This window comes from Thrips palmi, unplaced genomic scaffold (assembly GCF_012932325.1).
Source record: "Thrips palmi isolate BJ-2018 unplaced genomic scaffold, TpBJ-2018v1 HiC_scaffold_3, whole genome shotgun sequence".
Classification (NCBI taxonomy): Eukaryota; Metazoa; Arthropoda; class Insecta; order Thysanoptera; family Thripidae; genus Thrips; species Thrips palmi.
The window spans coordinates 4608878-4630347 of NW_023144630.1; the positions used below are offsets into that span (position 1 = coordinate 4608878).

Here is a 21470-nt window from a genome sequence, read left to right on the forward strand (position 1 = left end):
TTGAAAGTTTGCCAAGAGCAGCGCATGCGTGCATTGTCCTCGCGTACCAGTGCGCCTCACAGTGGGCCAGAAGACCGGCGCGGATGGTCGAAACAGCAGACAAGTTTTGAGCTCCAGAATCGCTGTACTCGAACCGAACGTGTGACCCCACCAATGGATTGCTCTCCGAACGAGCAATCCATTGGTGGGGTCACACGTTCGGTTCGAGTCCTGTTCATCGACTCTGGAGCTCAAAACGCGTCTCGAGTTTTGGCCGCCTCCACTGTGCTCCTGTCATCGGCGGGGCGGGCCGTCCCGCACCGCAGCGGCGCGAAGTGTTGCCTACTTGCCGGGCGCTCTTCGCTGAGCCGTCCTCTCCGTCTCCCTCCCATTTCCCTCTCACTCTCTTTTCTTGTCGTTTCAAACTTCGGTCACCTTGGCCTTGCTCTTGGTTCTGGTCTTAACTTGCCTGTAAGCCATAGACTTTCAGTATTTTTGAGAAACTTTTTTTTCTCTCCCCCAAAAAAGTTGTTTTTATTGTGTTTTTTTGTGGTTGCTTTCCTCGCCCTCTCGCTTCCTCTCCTTCTTGCCTCTCCCCTCCCCTCCTCCCCCCCTCCCCTCCGCGGCCGGTCCCTCACTTACGACTCCCGCAGTGTTACTTGCGGGACTTTTTCCTCTCGCCATATCTCACTTACACCCGAGTCTGGCTGGCGTGCCGACTGAGCATCTTTCTCGCTGCCCCCGCGGCCCCCGCGGCCCCACGGCGGAGCTCTCTGCGGGCCCCGGTGGGGGCCCCAGTGGGGCTGTGGGGGCCGCCTAGGCCTGTTTAGGCCGATGCGGATGCATGCATGCTGCGGCCTTGCGGCCCTGGGGCCCCGCGGCCCGGCTCAGCTCTCTGATGTGATTGAAAAGGAAGGGTGCAATCCCGTAAAGCCAGTCTCTCTCTATGTCTCTCTCTCTCCTCTCTCTCTCTCTCTCTCTCTCTCTCTCTCTCTCTCTCTCTCTCTCTCTCTCTCTCTCTCTCTCTCTCCTCCTCTCTCTCCTCCCTCTCTCTCTCTCTCTCTCTCTCTCTCTCTCTCTCTCTCTCTCTCCTCTCTCTCTCTCTCTCTCTCTCTCTCTCCCCCTCCCCTCTCTCTCTCTCACACACAAGCAGTTGGAGGAATTTCCCCGCACACGTAATCGCCTTTTCGAGTGTCGTGCCCACCCGAATTCGGACCGGATGATGGATGCTCTGCAGCACCGCCTTGTTTCGCCGGTCGCGCCGCCCGGAACTCCATGCCGACGCGACAACGCAGCAACAAGGGCCTACAGTGTATGGACTGCCGGCATGACGCATTCGGAGCGCGCAGCGACATGGTGACGTGTCTGTCTGTCTGTCTGTCTGTCTGTCTGTCTGTCTGTCTGTCTGTCTGTCTGTCTGTCTGTCTGTCTGTCTGTCTGTCTGCCTGTCAGCCTGTCTGCCTGTCTGTCTGTCTGTCTGTCTGTCTGTCTGTCTGTCTGTCTGTCTGTCTGTCTGCCTGTCTGCCTGTCTGTCTGTCTGGCCTGGTGAATCAAGTCCCGGATCACGCAGGAGCAGGTCGGTTCACCAATCGCGTCGACGAGGCCGTGCCGCGCGTGCCGCCTGGATGCTGATGTGCCTCGAGGACCTAGGCTGGCGTACGATGGATGACACAGTGGGCCAGAAGACCGGTGGAGGCGGTCAAAATCCCGAACGAGGAATCCATTGGTGGGGAAGTCACACAATCGTCCGTTTTTTCAAAATTTCCGAAATTATTTTTTTTGCAGTGAGACGTTTCACAGTGTAACTCACTACCTGCAGTACCCTTGTGGACTTTAAAACAGGGCGCGCCACACAGGGCCAAGCCGCTTCTGGGGAGATAAAAAAAAAGAGGGTGAAAGGGGAAAACTTGTTAGCCGCGCCCGTGGGCGGCACAAGACGTGAATGAGTAAACATAACAAAGTTGCGGCGGGAAAATCATTTTATTCAAAAAGTGTTGTGTGTTTCAATACAGAATTCCGCATACAAATTGGCTGCTTATGCCACTTTATGGATATTCATGACGCATATTGACTCAAGGCGAGACTGCCTCGAATCATGTGTCCGTTTCCCAGCGCATTTGCATAGGTGGAAGACGTGCCAGGCTTTTTCCAACACACCGCAAAAAGGAAAGTCTTTTTTTGCGCTTTTTCCTGGGCGAAGTCTGTGGGCAGAGGGGTGGGCCAGGAGACCGGTGGAGGCGGCCAAAACTCGAGACGCGGTTTGAGCTCCAGAGTGGCTAAATGGGACTCGAACCGAACGTGTGACCCCACCAATAGATTCGTCGTTCGGAGAGCAATCCATTGGTGGGGTCACACGTTCGGTTCGAGTCCTATTTAGCGAGCCCGGCCGGTGCGTCGAATGTCCGTGAAGTCCTGCATCCGCGCTGCAGACGGTGCTTCCGCTCATCAGGAAAGTGTCACCGCCCCGCCTGGCCCCGCCCCGTGTGTCCACTCCTGCAGTGTATAAATCAGAGGCCGCATGTTTTATTCATCCTCCGCCCTGCCCGCCGCCCTGCCGTCGGCCCGCACTCCCGAGGCGCACATACAGCCGAACACCGCCGAGTGCGCTTCGGGCCTCAGCCTCGCCTGGCCTTGCCGTGCCACGCAACCCTGTCGCCTAGACCGCACAGTGGGCCAGAAGACCGGTGGAGGCGGCCGAAACCCTAGACGCGTTTTGAGCTCCAGAGTCGCTAAACAGGACTCGAACCGAACGTGTGACCCCACCAATGGATTTCTCGTCCGAAGAGCAGTCCATTGGTGGGGTCACACGTTCGGTTCGAGTCCGCTGTTTAGCGACTCTGGAGCTCAAAACGCGTGTGGGGCTTCGGCCGCCTCCACCAGTCTTCTGGCCCACTGTGCCGCCCCGCCCCGGACGCGAAAGGCAAGGGCAGCGCCACCGTTAAGTTCCGTTGTTTATTTGGCTCGGCGCGAGGGGCGTGGGTGCGAGCGGGTGCGTGCGTAGGTGTGCGAAATGACAGCCCCTCGAGGGAAGGCCAGCAGCCGGATTGGCGCCTTTTTCCATTTCGCATTAACAATCATTACTCGATGGTCCGAATCAATATTGGCCAAAGCAAACAGCCTCTGAGAGGGAGGGAGAGAGAGAGGGACCCAATATTTGTGGCTTAATTCCCGAAGCGCGTGACGTATTCGGCAAACGGGTGGGGCGATTGCAGTGGCGCTGCAGTGAGGACGAGAACAACACGCCAAATAGAACCTCCAAGCCGAATTTGATTCCGACGTAAAATGAACGGAATACTACTAGTGTAACGAAAAAGTTTCAATTGATTTTTGCGTCTTTGAAACGCTTTACCGGAAAGGCAAAGATGAGACTACCTTGAATTGAAAGGATCCTTCGTCCGATTTGGAAAGGCGCCGTCGTCCTGGGTGACTCGCCCTCTCCCCCTCATCCTTCGTGCTGTGCGGCGCAAGCTATTTACAGATGCATCGAGATGGCTATCGGCTGGCCACGTCCTGAAAGTCACTCCGCCTCTCTCTCTCTCTCTCTCTCTCTCTCTCTCTCTCTCTCTCTCTCTCTCTCTCTCTCTCTCTCCCCCCTCCTCTGTTTCGGCCTCGTGGTGGAATGACAGGGCCCTGCACCGCATGCAAGGGGCGTGGACGGAACCGGTCGACTGCTTCCGAAGACGTTCGTCGTTCTGTCGCTCGGTCTCTGTCACCCCCACGGCGTTTCCCGCAAGGGGTGCGAGAGAGACAGAGCGATTCTTCGCAACGGCACAGTGGCAGCGTGCCGCTGTGGGCCACGGGGAAATAGCTAGGGCGGACGTATGAAGAAAATGGACACCGTTTTGAGGCCGATGGCGGGGCAGTCGATCGCTCCTGTTCAAGTCCCGTTCGCGAGTCCTGCGCTACAGTGGCCTTCAACCTGGACCACTGACTCTCAGCCGGCCCCTCCTCTTGAAGGCAGTTGGGCAGTTGGGCACGCGAATGCATTTTGATGCACCCCGCTGTCTGTTCGGCCGTGCCTGTCGGCCTGTCCCTGGCTGTGTCTGGCTGCTGGCCGGATCGGTTACAGTCTCTGCCAGTGGCGTTCATGTCAATCCTCGCCTGCCACACACACACACACACACACACAATGCGACGAGCCCGGTACCACGCCGCACAATGTGTCACCCTGCTGTCGGGCAAGAAGTCGACAAGCGCCGGTTCGACTCCCGGCGGCGCCCCTCATGTGCTCGCCGCCGTGTGACCGATATATGGTCTCGTTAACTTGTTCTGATTCGCTGATTTGGCAACACGCAGTGCGGCGGGGGGGGGGAGTCGTCTTGGTCGAAAAACGACCGTTTGAATGTCTGCCAAGCAGAGATGTCCGCACGTCCGGACAGGCCAGAGCCCTCTCCGCCCCAGGCACACACAGACAGACACACAGACAGACACACAGACAGCCAGACAGGCAGACAGACAGACAGACAGACACACAGACAGACAGACAGACAGACAGACAGGCAGACCGACAGGCGGACGGACAGACGGACTGAGAGGAGAACGGCTTTGGGCGGGTATAACACGTGATAGTCCATTCTGAGTCGGTTACACGTGTGCGAGTTGTTGCGCGCGGCGTTTCAAAACCTGGAGCACCTGCAGGTACTCGTTTGGCGTGCCCCGGGCAGATTCGGCCCTGCTGGGCCCCACGCGCTGCGTGGCTTCCCGGGCACAGTGGGCCAGAAGACCGATGGGGGTGGCCTGAACTCTCGACGCGTTTTGAGCTCCAGAGTCGCTAAACGGGACTCGAACGGAACACCACGTGTGACCCCACCAATGGATTCCTCGTCCGGAGAGCAATCCATTGGTGGGGTCACACGTTTGGCTCGAGTCCTGTTTAGCGACTCTGGAGCTCAAAACGCGTCCAGAGTTTTGGCCGCCTCCAACGGTCTGGCCCACTGTGCCGGGTCCCCTGGGGAGGGGGAGGGGGAGGGCGACACGACTGCAGCGCCTAATCAGGAAAAACAAGGAGACCGCCGCGAGTGCTCTCCGACGTGTACAGGGTGTCCCTAAACTCGCCGCCGGCTGCTAGGGAGGGCCGGGGAGGGCCCACCCAGGGCAGCGTCTCGGCGTGTCTTGAGGAGTCAAGTTCACGGCGGGGAGCGCGCACGTAGCACCGCGCAGCACCGCGCAGCACGCCCGTCTCTCTCGCTGAGCCCCTGGCGCGGTTTCTTGACGCGCACCCCTTGATCCTCAGGCAACCCCTGCGCACTCCCCCCGCCCCCCCTCTCTCTCTCACTCACACACCGGAACACCACGTGTGGCTGCTCAATGGCGAAAACACAAGATGCGACCCAGAATTAAAGAAACAATGGCCGAGTTGGCTGAAAAGAAGCCCATATCATCACTGTCGAAGAAATAAAAAGAAGAAAAGACACACAAAAGGACCTTTACTTTTTTGGCAGTCGTCCTTGCGTCGATCCGGGCCGTGCCGTCGGTCTTCGGGGAGTTGGTTCCGTCCCTCCGGGCCCTTCGGGGCATCCGGTCGGCTGCGTGACATTCGGGATGGCCTTCGGGATGGCCTTCGGGATGGCCTTCGGGCTGCTGTCCTTCGGCTGGCTGTCCGCGGGGATGCGTTACCCTTTTTGCCGTCCTTTGTTGACTTTAGCCGCCTAATTCCTGCCACGCCGCTACACTGCTAGTGGTGATTACGGGGGGAGGGGCGCTGACGGCCTGCTGACGGCGTGGGCGATTGGGATTCTGCAGCCGTTCAGGTCGACGGCCGGACGTCCTGCACTTGGCCGCCCACGCCATGTCCAAGGGCGTGTGACAAGGGCCGGAAGACCGGTGGAGGCGGTCTAAACTCTAGACGCGTTTTGAGCTCCAGAGTCACTAAATGGGACTCGAGCCGAACGTGTCCTCTGCGAACGAGGAATCCATTGGTGGGGTCACACGCTCGGTTGGAGTCCTGTTTAGCGACTCTGGAGCTCGAAGTGCGTCTGGAAGAGACTCGCTTCCTAGCAGTGTACTGCAGGCGAACTTACCTCCCCTGCCGCTGCGCCGCCACGCCGCCGTGCCCTTCCGAAGCGTAACACCCCTAAAAGACGCGTCCCGGTCGGGGAGTCGGGGAGGCCCCTCCCGCGGGTGTTCCGGGATACGACTGCAGTGTACCTCAAGTGCCCCGCGAGGTTGACCCCCCTCCCCCACCCCCTACTCCGTCTCCCGGGGCCCCTAATGCAGCAGCTTGATGTAAAAAGGCGAAACATCATACCCCCGCCGCGTCGGCGGCGGCGGCCCTGCCCGCTGGATTACCCTCAGCTTAGCGGCACTAAAAACACTGCAGGGGCTCTGCGCCGCCCGGAAAAACACTTGGCGCGCTAACTTGGTCCACCTTTTTAAATCGCTTAGAAAGCCATCCGGACTGTTTTAGCGGCCGTTTTATCTTTGGTGCTCGTCAGTCATTCCGGCGAAATACTAAACAATGCGGTGGCTGGAAGCGGGAGAACAAAAAAAAAAAGCGGAAACAGTATGGTCAGAAACTTGAGGAAAGTCAGCTTAGTTTAAGTTTCACGGTCTTTGCCAATAATCTTTTCCTTTCATTATCCGCCGCTTCCTGCCCTCCCCCCTCCCTTTCCCTTTCCAGCACCCATATTGGCCGCCGCCTTCGACAAGGCCGCGCCGCACAGTGGGCCAGAAGACCGGCGCAGGCGGCCAAAACTCCAGACGCGTTTTGAGCTCCAGAGTCGCTAAACGATTGCTCGATTGCTCTTCGAACAAGGAGTCCATTGGTGGGGTCACACGTTCAGTCCGAATCCCTTTTAGCGACTCTGGAGCTCAAAACGCGTCTAGGGTTTTGGCCGCCTCCATCGGCCTTCTGGCCCACTGTGATGCTCGTGGCCTCGTTGAATGCGCCATACGAACACATCCCTCCTTGTTTGATTTGGCCCGGGGCGTCGGGGGCGCTGGCGTGGCGAAGGCATGGCGTTGCCTCCCAATCTCGCCTCTCATTTACAATAGATTCCTGATAGAAACACGCCCGACCTCCGCTTCTTCGGCTGACAAGTGGTGATGCGGCTGATGCCCCTGGTGTGTCGGTGACAGGCGGAAGGGGGGGGGGGGGAGCGTGGCTTGGGACGGCAATCACCCCGAGCCGCTCCGTCTCTCTCAGCGCGCCGCGGAGCGCCGCGAGTGCAACAGGGACGGAGCCACATCGGATGCCTCGGCGATATTGATTCGAGGCCTACGACGAGGCCCCGGGCTACCACTTACTTTTTATTGTGTCGCCCCTTATTTTATTAGACCGCCTCCTCTTTTTATTTTAACCGGCACGGATAGATAGCGCTTATCAGCTGTCTGAGTTTACTGCAACGATCCGCCATCAGACGTCGCGTTTCGCTGATGTGTGTCGTACACCCAAAGTAGCCTCCAGGCAAGCACCACGAAATATCTCCTCTCTCTATCGTTTGACGTCTTGCGACCAGACTTTGATGTGGGGCAAAACAACCAGGTTTCTTGAACCAAGATTATTACTCGGAATTATACATTGCTTGGACATTAGTCATAGGTCAGATGGTCAGAATGCACTATTTCCAGCGGCAGCATCGGGGAGACCGACCCGACCCACGTCAAGTCTACAGTGCCCAAGCTATTTCCGTTCCACCTCTCAGCCTTCCCAGTCCTTCCATGGGGGGCCAGAGTGGGCGTTCTCTGCAGAGGCGTTTTCACCGGCACGATTCAAAATAGAAGTGTCAGACACAAAGTGGGTGACTGATTCGTTGACGGGCAGTGAGATTAACTCCATGACTATTCGTAGACTATGGCAGTAAAAAAAAAGTTTGAGGCTTATAGACAGGGCCCACTGTGCTAGGCCCTACCCTCGATGCGTGGCCTGGGCCTGCGTGATGCAAATTCTCCGGCCGACAAGAAAGGGCTTGCGGGCCAGACTCAAAGGGCTTTGTTAAGACAGTTCGCCTAGGCTTAGGTAGCAAAGTCGTCGCAAAGTTGCGGTGGCTCCACCCTCGCAGTGCATTTTGATACCACGCCGTACGGACCAAGAAGAAAAAGCGCATGGAGAGGGAATTTTTTTTGCGTGTGCGATATTCAGCCGCTGTAACGTAGCGAGTTGATCCGGACGGAGCCGCCAGAAGGGGTGCACAGTGGGCCGGAAGACCGGTGGAGGCGGCCAAAATTCTATACGCGTTTTGAGCTCCAGAGTCGCTAAACAGGACTCGAATCGAACGTGTGACCCCACCAATGGATTGCTCTCCGAACGAGGAATTCATTGGTGGGGGTCACACGTTCCGTTCAAGTGCCATTTCGCGACTCTGGAGCTCAAACCGCGTCTCGAATTTCGTCCGCCCATCGGTCTTCTGGCCCACTGTGGGGCGGTCGCGGTATCAGGCGCACCCCGGAGGAATACGCAATCAGACGAGTCACTGTATCGAAAGTCTGTCAGCTGGGCCTGATCTCTTTACAGCGACGGAGTCTGGCCCCGCTCAAAACAGTGCGGCGCGCGCCGGGAATACTGATCATTTTTCGGCCACTGATGCCACTCTCGCTCTCCGGCGGAAGGAAGGCTGCTTGTCACAAAGATGCCACGATGGCGGAACCGAGAAAGAGAGAGAGAGAGAGAGAGAGAGAGAGAGAGAGAGAGAGAGAGAGAGAGAGAGAGAGAGAGCAAAGTATTTCTCGATTCGGTCGGGCTCTGCGCTCTGCGCAAGACGCCCAAGGGGTCAGCAAAAGCGCAAAGGGGACTCGACCTGGTTATTTCTTTACCACAAAATTTTGAGAATTTTACAGAAGGTTTGTATCACGTGGTGCTGTGAACATTGTCAGTTAAAAAGTTTATGGTCAATTTTGAAAAAAAGAAACACTTTTACGAACTTTAAGTAAAGACATACCCCACCCTCTTTTCCCATGCAACTGGGTTGCGGGCAAGGCAGCCGTTTTCGTATAAAGTTGGCCGTTTCGCTGCCGCAGAGGACGAAGTCACTCCGTCTTTGTCACTCCCAGCCGGTGCGTCACTCGGGCGGGAGCGAGACGGACCGGACGGGACAGAGAGAGGTGCACGCGGTCTTCCCCCTCGGCCGAATAATTAATTTCTCGATTGAATTTGATCTGGCGTTTAATTATGGCGCTGCGTTTTGTCTCCGTCACTACGATTGGCCAGCGCGTCATTATGCATCGCGCGGGCTGCATACTGATGAGGCATAATCATCTCCTTTCGCCGGCTCATCGCGCAGTGGGCCAGAAGACCGGCGGCGGCGGCCAACACTCTGGACGCGTTTTGAGCTCCAGAGTCACTAAATGGGACTCGAACCGAACGTGTGACCCCACCAATGGACTGCTCTCCGAACGAGGCATCCATTGGTGGGGTCACACGTTCGGTTCTAGTCCAGTTTAGCGACTCTGGAGCTCAAAACGCGTCCAGAGTTTTGGCCACCTCCACCGGTCTTCTGGCCCACTGTGCGCCAGGTTCCGCCCTGCCGCCCTTCCGTCGCATTGTATCGGGAACTCCTGCATGCGCTTGAGGCTTCAAGTGGCCGCCCCAGGCTGCATCCCCACTGCATCCCAAGCGCTTTGAGGGGAAAGAGAAAATAGATTCTTTTCTCTTCCAGTGTACATCCGTCGTGGCCTTGGCGCGCCGATCCGTCATTCCTGCGAATCACTGGCGGGGTTCTTGGGGCTGCCTGGGCCCCAGGCCCTTGGGGGTCCCGCGGCTCATTTGGGCGTCTCTGTCGCACTCATTACAGCCCCTGGAGCCTCCAGCCGGGCCCGAGCCAGCCTCCAGCCAGCCTCTAGCCGGGCCCCAGCCAGATTCCAGCCCCTCCAGTGACGCCCACAATCAATTCAGTCCGGAAGAGGCCGAAAGAGCCCAGTGTGGGAGGGCTGAGCCCGCCAGGACCCTCCCCTCTCCTGGAGTCCTCCAGGACCTCTCCTCCAGGAGCTAGCTGCAGCGGGGCTGGAGTGGCTGCCGGAGGACGACTCGACCTGCGGACTCCTTGACGACGTACTCGGCCCTGCCCGGCCTTGCCCGGACCCAAGGAATACGCTGGGACCGGTCGAGCGCACCCGGACTGCGGTCCCGTCTGGCCAGGAAGCAACGAAGAGCCAGGGACGCTCCGAACGGCAGACAATCGTCTTCGGGAACCTCGCTGCCCTTCCAAAGTGTGCACGCCACTTGCTGAGGGATTTTTTGAGCGGGTTGCACAAATTAGGCGCAACTTTATAAATGATTCAGCAGAGCATGGAAACAATCTCTCTCGTTTGTTTGTCAAATTGAACATATATTGCATATGCACTAATATGGAAGTAGTTGTAGAGAGTGAAAGTACAAAGGTATTTAGTGTGTGGAGGGTGTAGAGGCAATGGAAAAAGATGGAGTTTTCGGGGAGTGTACGTGCCGCTACGCGCGGGTGAGGAAAGGAGGAATAAGACGGCATAAAAAGGGGAGCAAATAAAAAGTGCAACATATAATCGCTTCCTCGGCTGCCTCCACTGCCAGGAGCCAGGCGTGCTGCCCCGTCCGGCCTGACGTTTAAATTAGATCCGCGGAGCATCTTGGCGACGGTGCCACAGCGGAGGCGGGCGGGCCGACGCGCGCCGACGCGGCCGGGGGCAAAAAAGTTGGACATCAAGGGCATTCGTCTCTCCGCGCCTTTATCACTTTTTGGTCCTATCACAATCAGGGGGAGGGGCCCTTCGGCCCCCTCGGCCCTTTGGCTTTGGCAGCCGAATTGACTGCATGTCCGTATTCAGCCGGAATGGCCCGGCGATAAATCACCCGAATCACATCCGAGGCCCGAATGTGAATCCGTCTCTCTCGCGCGCGAGCGGTGCAGGCCAGGTCCGACATTGGGATTCGGATTCCTTTGCCGGCCGGCCGGCCGATACGCGGGCGAAGGACCGTGGCCGTGTCGCCCCTAAGCAGTGCACTGTAGGAGCCCGCTCCCAAAGCCCGGCCTCCTTGACCAGCTTACCATCGGTAATGATGAATGGGGGCGGGACCGCGTTTAAATTAGGCTTCGACACGCGTCTTACGTGGGAACGCCGGACTAGTCGCGTCTGCACCGATCTACCCCTTGGATTAGGTACTCTGATAAAAAGAAATCGCAACTATTTTTGAATGTCAAAAGGTTTTTAAGTTGGTGACCGATTTGACCACTACTTGTCCGTCCTTCATTCGAAAAAAAAAGTCCTTTCATTTTCTCTTCGTCCTTTCTCCTTTTTTTGCCTTATTGATCTTTGCAGAGCAGGGTCCGCCGTGCCTCCGCTTCGTGACTGTATGGCCAATACCCCCTATCCAGCCCACCATGATGGATACGTGTGCGGCCTGTCGCCCAACAAACAAGTCCCCCTCCCCTCTCCTCCCCACCCCCACCGCCCCCGCCGCGCGCGCCGCCCCCTCAAACTCGCCGTAAGGCCGGCCATACGTCTATCGGCCGTTGAAGAAGCGGCCGGCGACGGTGGTTGGCGTGGCCCTACAGGGAGGGGCCCTACAGGCACGGCCGGCACGGCACTGCAGGCCGGAGGACCTTCCCGCTCACTTCAATCAAAAACCAGTGAGGTGTGACTAGCGTGTCCCCGCCGCCCGGGGCAGCCCGGGGCAGCCTGGCCTAGGGTGTCCCGTCCCTTTGTATAGTGCCACACTCGTCGCCCAGACGCCTACTCGAGACTCCTTGGCGATGAATAAGGTGCTCTGGGGCTGCGCGGGCTGCGGGGGCTGCGGGGGCTGCGGAGGCCGCGGGGGCTGGGGGGGCCGCGGGGGCTGCGGGGGCCGCGACGTGACGCGAGGCCCGACATGAGCAAGGACACCCCAGGGCCCTCCAGACTCCAGGGCGGGGGCGGCCTTCCGATGGACGGGAATTTGGAATAAGTTGATGCAGTCGTGTTCGGCAAGGGTCGCTCTGCCGAGGACTGCAGCCTGGAGCAGGGATTGGCGCAGTGCTGGGAGACCCTTGGGAGCAAGTGGTGTCTTCGATGGCCTATGCAACAATTACTTAACTTCAGATTTAGACGCGTTTTGAGCTCCAGAGTCGCTAAACAGGACTCAAACCGAGCCATCAATGGGTTCCTGGTTTGTAGAGCAATCCATTGGTGGGGTCACACGGCCGGTTCGAGCCCCATTTAGCGACTCTGGCGCTCAAAACGCGTCCGGGATTCTGGCCACCCGCCTGCACCGTCTTCTGCCCACTGTGCCCCGGTCGACAGACAAATGACGCCCGCTTCCAGAGCTTCCAGGGATTCCAGTCTCCGGAGAGCGCGTCAGATGAAGAAATGCCGCCGGCTGCGATTGCGCGCTCAACACTGCACATTTAATATATTCGGAGCGACCGGCCGGGCAGCCCGACAGCCTTCTGGTGCACTTCCACTCTGCATTCCGACGGGCGCCGAGTCTAGCGCCGAGGCCCTTGGCCCCAAGCCACCCAGGCCTGCCATGTGGGGCCCCTGGGAGCCCTCTGGGGGGTCAGGCCCAAGCCCTCCGTATGAATCAATTTCCTGAAAGCCCAGCGCTGGTGAACCAGCTCAAGGCATTATTCAGGACTGCTCGGCTGTACTTGATTTGGCAATTGTGATACCATGCATTGATTTTGAGTTGTGAAAATAGAAGCATCATTTTGCAGTGCATACGCTAGTGATGGAACGCTTGCCGGCAAGTTGTTGTTCAGGAAGGGACTCGCCTGTAAACACGCCGAGGAAATGAGAAAGCGAAGAGCAAACCGGCCGAACCGGCAGCGGCGCCAGCGGCGCCAACGGCTTCGGCGCGTAATAAGTTTGAAAGAGGAGTATCTCCGGCAATGGTAATGGTGTGCATCCTCGCGAAAAACAAGAGCCGAGAGATGGAAATCGTCAGAGTCGAGTTGTGGAACATCATCATCATCGTCATCATCAGTACTAGCATCCTCATCAGCTGCATCTTCTCTACCATCATCAGTATCATCATCATCAGTACTAGCATCACCATCATTATAATCATCATCATCATTATCATTATCTCTGTACCAGCATCATCAGCAGCACCAGTATCATCAATCATAATTATCATCAGCAGCACCAGTATCATCAATCATAATTTTCATCATCAGCAGCAGCCTTTTTACCATCATCATCGCCATCACCATCGTCCATTATAATTACCTCCATCGTCACCACCCTAATTCCCCCCGGTATAGCCTCGGTGGCGCCGGAAAACGTGATCCCGGCCTCGCCGTTTCCTCTCCCTTTTCCGGCGCCGCGACGGCCGCGTACGTGCTAAAGCAGTGCCGGAGGCCTCGCCGAAGGCCTCGCCGAAGGCCTCGCCGAAGGCGTCCTCGGCGGGGACAAGGCCCTCGTGTTTGCCGTGGGTCCCTGCGGGTCCCCTTGGGTCCCCGCGGGTCCCCGTGGGTCCGAGGGCCGCCCGCGGCGGGGAGACCTTAGCACCTTTGCCGCCGGCCGCGACCGCCGCCTCGCCGCCGCCAGATCCTCGCGGCTTACCGGCGAACCGAGGAGCGGAGCCCCCAAAGCCCCCTCGAGTCCGGCCGGGCCACGCCGGCCGCCCTTTGATTTCACAATCCGCCATTCGGACCAATCGCGGCTTTCCTCGGCGGCCCGATCGCGCGGGAAAGGAAAAGCCTCGAGGAAAAGCCGCGCCAAAGTGGATCCACTGCTAGCGCCGCGCCGTGTTGAGTTTGGCCGGAGATTTGGCGGCTCGGCGGCAGGTACCTGGTGTTCGCTTGTCAGCGCCGCCCTCTTTCTCCTTCTTCCTTCTTCTTCTCCTTCTTCTTCTTCTTCTTCTTCTTCTTCTTCTTCTTCTTCTTCTTCTCCTCCTCCTCCTCCTCCTCCTCCTCCGGTGCAGCGAGTGCCCCAAGTGCCCCTCTCTCGGCGGGCGATTCGTCATCCTCAGCTTTTATTGCTCGCGGACTCGACTCCTTTTCGGAAGACAGTGCCCCACCCTCCCCCCTCCCCCTCCCTTCTCCCCTCCCCCTCCCCCTCCCCCCTCCCCTTCCCCCTTCCCCTTCGCCCTCCCACGGCCGGGCATGTGATGTAACGCTTCGTTATTCCAAATTAGACCGCCGAGTCGGACGACAATACCCGCAGGAAAAAAAAAATGAAATAATTAAAACGGTTTGGAGGTGCAGTTTCCAGTGGGTCTCGCTTTCTGGGCCGCGGCGGCGGAAGAGAGGAGAAGGGGGGCAGCGTAGGCGCGGCAACAGGCCGGCAACCCAGCCAGTCTATGGCCATTTGTAGCGGAAGTGTAAAGCTGTGTTCCGGAGGATTTCCACGGTGGACGCATCGCATATACATGTATTCATACATACTTACGCGTGCCCTTACACACACACACACACACACACACACACACATGCAAGGACACTCGCTCGCGAGTATGTGTGTGCCCTTGCGCCCATGTTGCACCTGCTCTGACGCAAGGCAAGGCAGAGCCGTTTTATACTACCGCCTTCCTCGTGACTGCTTGTGTGTGTGTGTGTGTGTGTGTGCGTGTGTGTGTGAGCGCACGGCGAGGGCGACTTGAAAATGCCACCCCCTGGTCGCATGACGAAAATATAATTGTTTTCCGGAAGGGGTCGATTCCCTCTGCGGCCATCGGACTGGCAGACGCCCGACGCCCGGCCTCGGAATAACCAAAGGCTTGAGCCGTTGCGGGCTAACACTTTGGAAAATAAATTTAGAAAATGCTGTTTCCAATCTAGTCGCCGTAAAAGGCCTCCCTCGACGTCCTAGCATTCTTAAGACCCTACTCTTTCATGCCCTGTGTCGGGAAAACGTTGACCACAACGATTTCGGCTTTGACCGCAACGATTTTTCGACCAAGTTGGTTAAAAAGTGGTCGAATCTCGGAAATTTGCTGATTTTGCTGACTTTGGGTGGCCACTGTGTCCAATCTAGTCACCGTAAAAGGTCTCCCTCGACGTCCTAGTATTCTTAAGACCCTACTATTTCATGCCCTGTGTCGGGAAAACGTTGACCACAACGATTTTGGCTTTGACCGCAACGATTTTTCGACCGAGTTGGTCAAAAAGTGGTCGAATCTCGGAAATTTGCTGATTTTGCTGACTTTGGGTGGCCACTGTGTCCAATCTAGTCACCGTAAAAGGCCTCCCTCGACGTCCTAGTATTCTTAAGACCCTACTCTTTCATGCCCTGTGTCGGGAAAACGTTGACCACAACGATTTTGGCTTTGACCGCAACGATTTTTCGACCAAGTTGGTCAAAAAGTGGTCGAATCTCGGAAATTTGCTGATTTTGCTGACTTTGGGTGGCCACTGTGTCCAATCTAGTCACCGTAAAAGGCCTCCCTCGACGTCCTAGTATTCTTAAGACGCTACTATTTCACGCCCTGTGTCAGGAAGGCTATTGACCGCAACTAGTTTGGGAGCGGTAGCCACACAAAGTTGGTCATGAAGGGTAAAAACATGATCGGGAGCCTTTTGCGGTCTTATCCGCTGGGGCGTTTTGGAGGGTGGGGGTGGGGGGGCTGCCCTCCAGCGCGGGTCGCACAGTGCCTCGCACAGTGCCGCTGCTCACCTGCCCCACTTTGAATTAGCCGTCGATTGAGAGCGTAATGACTGATTCCGGGTGGTCCGGGGCCGTTCCGAAACGTCCCTTCTCTCTCCCGCTGCCCTGCGGGACGCCCCACGAGCGCGACAGAGACACAGCGACGCCCGCGGAGGCGGCCGCTGGGCCTTTCAGCGGGGGCCGCGCGGCTTGCTCTTTTCAGACCGTTATTTCGAATTTCGCGCGCATTTTAGCCCGGATGAAAGACATTGGCAGCGGGAAAAAAATAAAAAATGAAATGAGAATGAAACGAAATGTCCGCCACTCGGCAAATAGGTCCAGAGTGCGAGTCCTCGGTCGCAAGGCGCCCCGCTGCCATCTGTAAATTATGAAAATGTTTAATTTTCGTTTTGGACTGAACTGACACATTCTTGTACACGTTTGAACGAGCCACCACGAAAACTTCTTTAAGACGATTAGGGATTAACTTTAAAGCTGACTCTCACAAAAGTGAACCATGCACACTCCTCAGATTGTTGCTGGTACACGTCGGACGTGTGCTTACAATGTTCTAATTCTGGCGCCGGGAAATCCTGGGCTCTGCAGGGGCTGCGCAGTGCCTCTACTTTGTTGCGTCGCCCCGTCGGACGTCCACTGGACTTAGACGCTCCCCTCAAACTGCGTCAGCAAGTTTAACCAGCGTGCTAAAAAGAGTTTCGCTCGCGTCGTATTTGGAGATGTAGCACGCCGGGCCTGTCGGAAGACAACATAAAATAAGATCGAGAAAGTACTCTTTTTCAGTGATTTTCCCCCTGCTATACATGACACAAAAATGACCTAGACCAAGAACTTTGACGAATTCTTCTTGCTCTGTTTGTCTCTGCTGACAGCTGAAAATGTTGCAGCTTTCTAACGTGCGTTTCCTCTCTTTGTGTTGCAAGGTAAGCCTGGTGGCTGCGACCCCGGCCGACTGGACCCATTCCCAAGTCTCTCCTTCCAGTGCAGTGGTCGAGACGCATAGCGACGAGCGACGGCAGGGGTGTTATTGTCCCACAGCTAGAGTAATTGCTGTAATGACCCCCCCTGCCTTTCCCCTCTCCCCCTTTTATTCCCGTTAATGAGAGAACAACGTGTCTCCGCGAGCGATTCCGAAAAGATTTTTCGTCGCTCTGTCTCTCTCGCGCTTCGGCGGCGCGCCACATGAGTGCGAGAGAGACGGGAAGTCAGCCTGCCGACGGTGCACAGAGGGCCAGAAGACCGGTGGAGGCGGCCAAAATCCCGGACGCGTTTTTGGTTCCAGGTCGCTAAACAGCACTCGAAGCGACCGTGTGACCCCACCAATGGATTCCTCGTCCGGAGAGCAATCCATTGGTGGGGTCACACGTTCGGTTCGAGTCCCATTCAGCGACTCTGGGGCTCAAAACGCGTCTAGACTTTTGTCCGCCTCCACCGGTCTTCTGGCCCACTGTGCGGTGGAAGGGTGGTACCGCAGTTTGAGCGAGGATTACAGCGAAGGCGATCTCGCGGCTCGCCCGCAGCAAGGCGCAGCAACGCGAGGAGACTTTCGCGCCAAAACCGTCTTGCGCATATTATCAAAGTGCTGTTGTTTTCCCACGCTGCCGAACTTTTCCCGCCAGTGGCGTGGCTGGCGTGTTTTCGCACTCGCGCGATTTCATGAACGATTTGCTCGAATTTCAATATATTGGTGCCGCTCGAAGTGACTCGGCAAGTAGGGGTTCCGTTTGAGCGGGGGAGAGCGGCGCGTCCGAGAAAAGGGCCTTTTCGTCTCTCTGTCTCTCTCGCACCCCTGCGCCGCGCCCCGCGGGTGCGACAGAGACGGAGCGACGCGGGCCGACGAGTCACGCTGATGGAGCTGGTCAAGGCGGGCCAGACTTGCCGGGAGCAGACAACCGTGGAACTACTACAGGAAATGTGAAGCGTGAGGAGGCAGCGCAACCCAGTGAAAAATTACCTCTCCCTTTGTTATCTCAAATGTTTAAAAATCGTAATTTTCCTATGGCATTTTTAAAAAAATTCGGCGTTTGAGAAGTTTAAAAAAAATCGACTTTTTACTCGACTAGCATTTCTCGTGGTCCTACCACCACCACCTCAACATGCATTCACTCACAAACGCGCACCATCATGCTCGATTGCATTTCCACTTATGCACACACACACACACACACACACACACACACACACACACACACACACACGCACACACACACACACTCACACACGCACACACTCACACACACACGCACACACACACACACACACACACACACACGCACACACACACAGCGCCTTTCTTGTTTCCGCGTGATGGCGGGGTGCGGGCGCGGCAGGCCACATCTTGGTGACGAGTCGGACGGAGGGGGGGGTACGAAATGAAACCAAAGAGGATAAATAAAAATTCGTGGATCCGGGGAGGGAGGGAGGAAGGGAGGGGGGAGAGAAAAAGGAGAGGCGCCGACGGGGGGCGGGAAAAAATCTCCAGCGCGTCGCTTTGGGTGTCGCCGGGTGTCAGCTGGCTCGAACACGAAGCCAGTCCCCCTCAAAGTCTCCTCCTCCCTCCCCCTCGCCCTCTCGCCTCGCCTCCCTGACCCTGCAAACTTCCCCACGCCACCGTCAGCTCGGCGAACAAGGCCTGTATGGCACGGACCATTAAAATGGAACGGCAATACTCGGGGAATCTGTATTCACCCGCGGATCGGCGTGCTTGTGTGTGTGTGTGTGTGTGTGTCGCACCTGTGGTGAAACGAACTGAGATATTGTTCAGGTTCAACCGCACCGCACGCAGGCACACTGCTTTCCCCCCTCAGCTGTGCGTGACGTTTTAAAACGCATCCAGCCGGATCAGAAAGCACCCCTTTGGCGTCCCTCCGTTTATCCGACCAATTCATCCCCGGCCTCACTCACGCGCTCACACACTCACACACACACACTCACGCGCACAGACACACACGGACTGCGGCCCGATGTGATGGACAACTGCTGGCGTTTTACAGTGGCAGGGGCTTCCGTGCCCCCCCCGGGGGGCTGGCCTAGGGCCCCACAGAGGCCCATAGCCCTATCAATTCGGCGGTGACCCTGAGAGGAAAAAGGGAGTGGGGTGCACAGTGGGGCAGAGGACCGGCGGCGCATTGTGAGCTCCAGGGTCGCTAAATGGGACTCGAACCGAGCGTGTGACCCCACCAATGGATTCCTCGTTCGGAGAGCAATCCATTGGTGGGGTCACACGGTCGGTTCGAGTACCATTTTAGCGACTCTGGAGCTCAAAGCCCGTCCGGTATTTCGACCGCCTGCACCGGTCTTCCGGCCCACTGTGTGGGGTGGCAGTGTGCACGGCGGCGCGGCCGGTGTGGGGCTTCGCAAAGTGGCATCTGCGCATCTCTGTCTGTGAAAAGCGTCCCGCTTTGATCCGGTTACGGTGTGGCGGTTCGTGTGTCGAACTGCCAGTGCAGGCGCGCTCGCTCGTCCAGTGACGTGGCGCGAGGCTAAGGGGATCGTTTTTCAATAAGGTGAGGTGGCCACTGGTGTTGACCAGCCAGAGCCAACACCGCAAACCAATAACCAGCTGTCTGCTGAGGACTATACTTAACCTCCTCGACGTCCGTTTACACCCGTAGTGGTTGGCTACGCTCTTTGCTGGCCGCAATGGCGTATTAATGGACGCAGGGAGACACTTTTTTTTTCTTTTTAATTCAAATAAAGTAGGGACTCGGAAGTTGGCGTTTGGTTTCGGTTTGCCACATTTCAGATGGCAGATAGGCGCGCCAGGGGCGGGAGGGCCAGGGTGCGGACTGCGAAGTGGAGAGAGAGAGAGGGGGGGGGGAATCCCCAGCCGATATCGCCCTTGCGGTCAGTGGATCTTTCCAAGGGGAGCTGGGCGTCGCCGTGGCGTCGCAGAGCGTGTGAAAACGAGGTGACAAGACTGCGGGCTGCAGAGCGGCGCCCAGGCCTGGCCTGGCCCTTCACACCACCCGCACCCCTCGGGCCCCGCGGCCCCGGGCCTTGGACCGCCTAAACCTATAGCCAATGGAGCTACTGAGCGGGTGGATATGTGACCCTCAGGGCCAGTTTAGAAACTTTCTCCCTTTTTTTTCCTCGTACTCTCTCTCTCTCTCTCCTCTCTCTCTCTCTTCTCTCTCTCTCTCTCTCTCTCTCTCTCTCTCTCTCTCTCTCTCTCTCTCTCTCTCTCTCTCTTTGGGTGCCGCATCAGCCCGGCGGCCACTGCTCTGCATTGCAAATTTCTTTTTATTTTAACGGAAAGTAGTCGCGATCGGGACGTCCCGGCCTGTCCGATACAACGCCGCGCCGCAGCGGACCGATTCGTTCTGTCTCCCTCGCACTCTCGGGGCGCCCCGTATGGGTGCGAGAGAGACGGAGACACGCGATGACACGCGCGTGACGTCACCGACGGGGGAATTAGCGCGGCATTAAAGGGAGGGAATAATGAAGCCGTGTCATTGGTCGCGTGCCTGACCTCATTATCGGAAGTCTGCCCCGGCCCTGCACTGTAGGCACCGAACGCACCGACGGCCGAAGGGCCGAAGGCAAAGCGAAGGCTGCCGACTGGATTACCGCGGGAATCGATGCCAGCCTGTCGGGCCTGCCGGGCCAGGGAGCGGCCCTAAACCAGGACGGCCGGGGACAGGGGCCGTCGCGCAGGGCGCCAGAAGACCGGTGGAGGCGGCCGAAACTCTAGACGCGTTTTGAGCTCCAGAGTCGCTGAACAGGACTCGAAACGACCGTGTGACCCCACCAATGGATTCCTCGTTCGGAGAGCAGTCCATTGGAGGGCTCACACGATCGATTCGAGCCATATTTAGCGACCCTGGTGCTTTTTTGTAAGCTTCCTTAAGAAAATAAGACAATATTCATTTTTTAAAACATTTTTTAAGGACACCTTTTCTGGGCGGTAACGCGATGGACACGACACAGACGCGGTCGATTATGGAGAAGAGAGAGCCGGTCGTTAAGTCGCCGTGTCTACGAACGAAAACGGTACAGCGAGACGGGCGCGCATCAATGTTTATGGTTTCCTCGAAAGAGTGTAGTAGTTGGGCCGCAGTCTTTCCCCCGCGGCCCCCGCGTGTATTCTCCTGATACTGCCCCCTGATTATCCATCGGGCGGGGCCCCCCTCCCCCCACCCCTCTCACCTGCGCCGCAGCGGGGCTCAACCCCGCACGCGTAAACCTGTCCGCTTCAGTCTTCCATTCACCTTTGTGAGAAAGCCGTAAATTGGGTAATAATGCTGTAGGTGCGCTCGGCTCGGCTCGGCTCGGCTCGGCTCGGCTCGGCTCGGCTCGGCTCGGCTCGGCTCGGCTCGGCCGGACTAGACTCGCCGAGGGGATAGACGCGTGTTTTGTTACTCGTCTTTGTCTCTTCTTTTCACGCGTGGCACAATGCCTGCGGGCAGCGCACTGCGCAGGGTCCTGCAGGACTAGGCACATCCTACTAGTGCCAAAACGGCAGTCTTTGTGTCGAAGCTTATCGAGCAGCCTTTGTTGCGGCGTCGTACACTATCCCCCTCCAGCTCCGCCCCGTCCCCGCCCCTGTCCCCGCCCCTGTCCCCACGCCCATTGTGGCTCGTGTTTCGTTTCGGGGAAGATCCGCCGGCTTTGTGGCTTTCAAAGAAGTCCGGCCGGCCGGCATCCCGAAGGCAACCCGAGGGCAACCCGAAGGCAACCCGAAGGCAACCCCCAGGCAACCCGAAGGCAACCCGAAGGCAACCCGAAGGCAACCCCCGAAGGCAACCCCCGAAGGCAACCCGAAGGCAACCCGAAGGCAACCCGAAGGCAACCCGAGGGCAACCCGAAGGCAACCCGAAGGCAACCGCCGTCGCTCCACTTAAAAACAACAGAAAGCGCGCCAAAAACGAGCCGCGGCATGCACGGTAAAAACGGTACCTGGTTTTCCCAGGAACCCTATGGTAGAGACATAGGCGATTTCCAGGGAGTTCCTGGGAAAACCAGGAACCGTTTTTACCGTGTGGACATGGGGCGCTCTGTTG

The 21470-nt window shown here is 57.5% G+C and overlaps 1 protein-coding gene across 1 annotated transcript in view; it reads left to right on the forward strand.

The window, feature by feature from the left end:
- The first annotated feature begins 12752 nt into the window (after positions 1 to 12752).
- LOC117648439 (protein O-mannosyl-transferase TMTC1-like) overlaps positions 12753 to 21470 on the forward strand; it is a 41939-nt gene continuing 33221 nt past the window's right edge. Inside the window, exon 1 of the mRNA XM_034390944.1 lies at positions 12753 to 12977. Within this exon, the coding sequence (XP_034246835.1) occupies positions 12753 to 12977 (225 nt within the window). The remainder of the gene's footprint in view (positions 12978 to 21470) is intronic.